At 41.8% G+C, this 2,203-nt stretch overlaps 1 protein-coding gene across 1 annotated transcript; it reads right to left on the bottom strand.

The window, feature by feature from the left end:
- Window positions 1-233: 233 nt before the first annotated feature.
- On the bottom strand, window positions 234-449 carry SARC_14655 (hypothetical protein; the record flags this gene model as incomplete). Its single annotated transcript, XM_014291213.1, has 1 exon — window positions 234-449. A coding segment is annotated over one exon (216 nt), but the record flags the coding sequence as incomplete, so codon positions are not given.
- Between the last annotated feature and the right edge of the window lie 1,754 nt (window positions 450-2,203).

The following is a 2,203-nucleotide window of genomic DNA, read 5'->3' as shown; positions in this document are numbered from 1 at the left end:
TATGTATGTATGAATGTATGTATGTATATTGCGTGTGGTGTGTGGTGTGTGGTGTGTGGTGTGTGTATGTGTGTCTATGGTGTGTGGTGTGGTATGTGGTGTGATGTGTGTGAGTGTGTGGGTGGGGTGTGGGTGGGGTGCGAGAGAGCGAGAGAGAGAGAGTGGTCGTGGGGGGGGGCGCGGGAGTATGTGTGTTTGTGTGCAATACACCGTGCAAAGCTATACTAACGCACCTTTCGACCGTAGAAATCTGATGCAATGCCTACAAGTGGACCTGTTATGAAGCTCAGAAACGATTTGACCCCGGCAGCATAGGTTGTGATGGTCAGCGCGAGGTCTTCTCCATACGCCTTTAGGAATATATTGGGTACCACCGACGCTTGTGCCGCTATGACGAGGTACGGAACAAGAATCATAGGAGCTAGATAGAACACAATCTTGAGCAACATGTTGAGAGATAAGAAGTTGCCAGATTTGGTTCTAAAGAGATGAGAATTGAATGTAGCATGAACTTAGATTATTACTGGTGTACTCGCTCGAGCACTAAAATGATAGTGGTGATAGAGGTGCTCGATGATGAAATGCACACGCCCTGCGTATAAGACCGTATCATTTAGTTTTTATTATACTCGTCAGACCATATTATTTTAAAAATATCTTGAACAGAAGGTGCTGAGCCGGTGTCTTGCGGTTGTGAGATTGGTGAACACATCCACGGACCACGGGCCACGGCTGACGGTCCGGTTAACAATCCTCTAAAGTGCGGTAAATGACGACCACTGTCCACTACATATTCTGCACTTTTAAACAGACCTGGACTAATGAACTTTTGTGCCGATTCTGTGTCATGAGCTGACACTGTAGCAGTCGTAGGAATCGTATTTACTGAGCAAGTGAACAATTGCTTAACTTTTCATAGGTGTCTTGATTCCGAGATGCAGTCAGATTCTCCAGTCTGACGTATATTTTACTTTTATGGAGTAAAATAAAAGCAGTACGTTTGTAATTCCTACTCTCTAGTAATACTATCGATTTTCTATTGGTTCACATTTTGGCGCAAATTTTAAAATATGTTTTGGTTTTAGGGTTTTAGGGATTTTATATAGTCTCTCGAAGTTCCTAAGGTTCGGTCCTTCTTCTCCAATCCTCCAACTCCAAAAATCGTCCTTTTCATATTTTTGGCAAAAATTTAGATTTCTAAATCCGGTAGCATAGCTTTATTCAAAGGTTTACGATATTTACAAGCAGTATTCTTAGTCCTCTTCGTCCTTCTGTTCCTTATAGTCTTAGTGAAAGTCTGAACTCTAACGGGACCTATCTCTATCTATTCCCGAACGAGCTTGTACTACTAACATCCTAGGCTATTAACTATAACTCTGCAGACACTGTTTCCCTCGACCACGCATACTTTCTTTTTGCGTTGTTTTTGCCTCGCCAACCATAGCACCTGCGATTGCAGTCCTCCCTTTTAGGACTTTTTTTTTTGCAATTCGTCGCTTTTTCAAATACTTGGTTGAACCCCCTATATTACTACCCCATGCCCCTGATACCTTCTTCAAGAATTGTGTCACCTCTCTAGGACTTCTGAATTTACCTTGGCTGGTCTCATCTTCAGTAATAAACGCATTTCCCGTGCATATCCCCTTGTTTTTGTGGCGTAGTTTAATGACCACCGTACTGTACCCCTACGATAGATTAGATGTGTACAGTCGTACTTTTGCTAAACGCAGTTTACCAAATGATTTTTAACGATAAAAGCTACAAATCATTATTAGATCAGACATGGGAGTTGGCCAACGGCTAAGAAACCTTCTATCTGGGCTCTTCTGATTCGTACCTATACGGATTGAAATATTTGCAGTAAATGACCGGTCTAGTCTATATATCGTTGGCCAACGGCTAAGAAACCTTCTATCTGGGCTCTTCTGGTTCGTACCTATTCGGATTGAAATATTTGCAATGCGTGACCGATCTAGTCTCTATATCGTTGGCCCACTAAAAGACTTGTTAATTTTTCAAATATTTATGTCCGAATACTTCAGTTGCGAGATGGCTTAACTGAAGATAGATTTCCAGAGCCTGTTAACGTTGCCAAATTTATCCTCCGAGCAGCAAGCCATATTGCCAATCTGATGAGAAAGCGATTGGTTTGTTCAATGGTTAGACACGTCAAAAAAAGAATATCTTTTCTCCATTTGATTTT

Source organism: Sphaeroforma arctica (genome assembly GCF_001186125.1).
Source record: "Sphaeroforma arctica JP610 unplaced genomic scaffold supercont1.4910, whole genome shotgun sequence".
NCBI lineage: Eukaryota > Ichthyosporea > Ichthyophonida > Sphaeroforma > Sphaeroforma arctica.
This window is presented reverse-complemented; position numbering and strand designations above follow the sequence as displayed.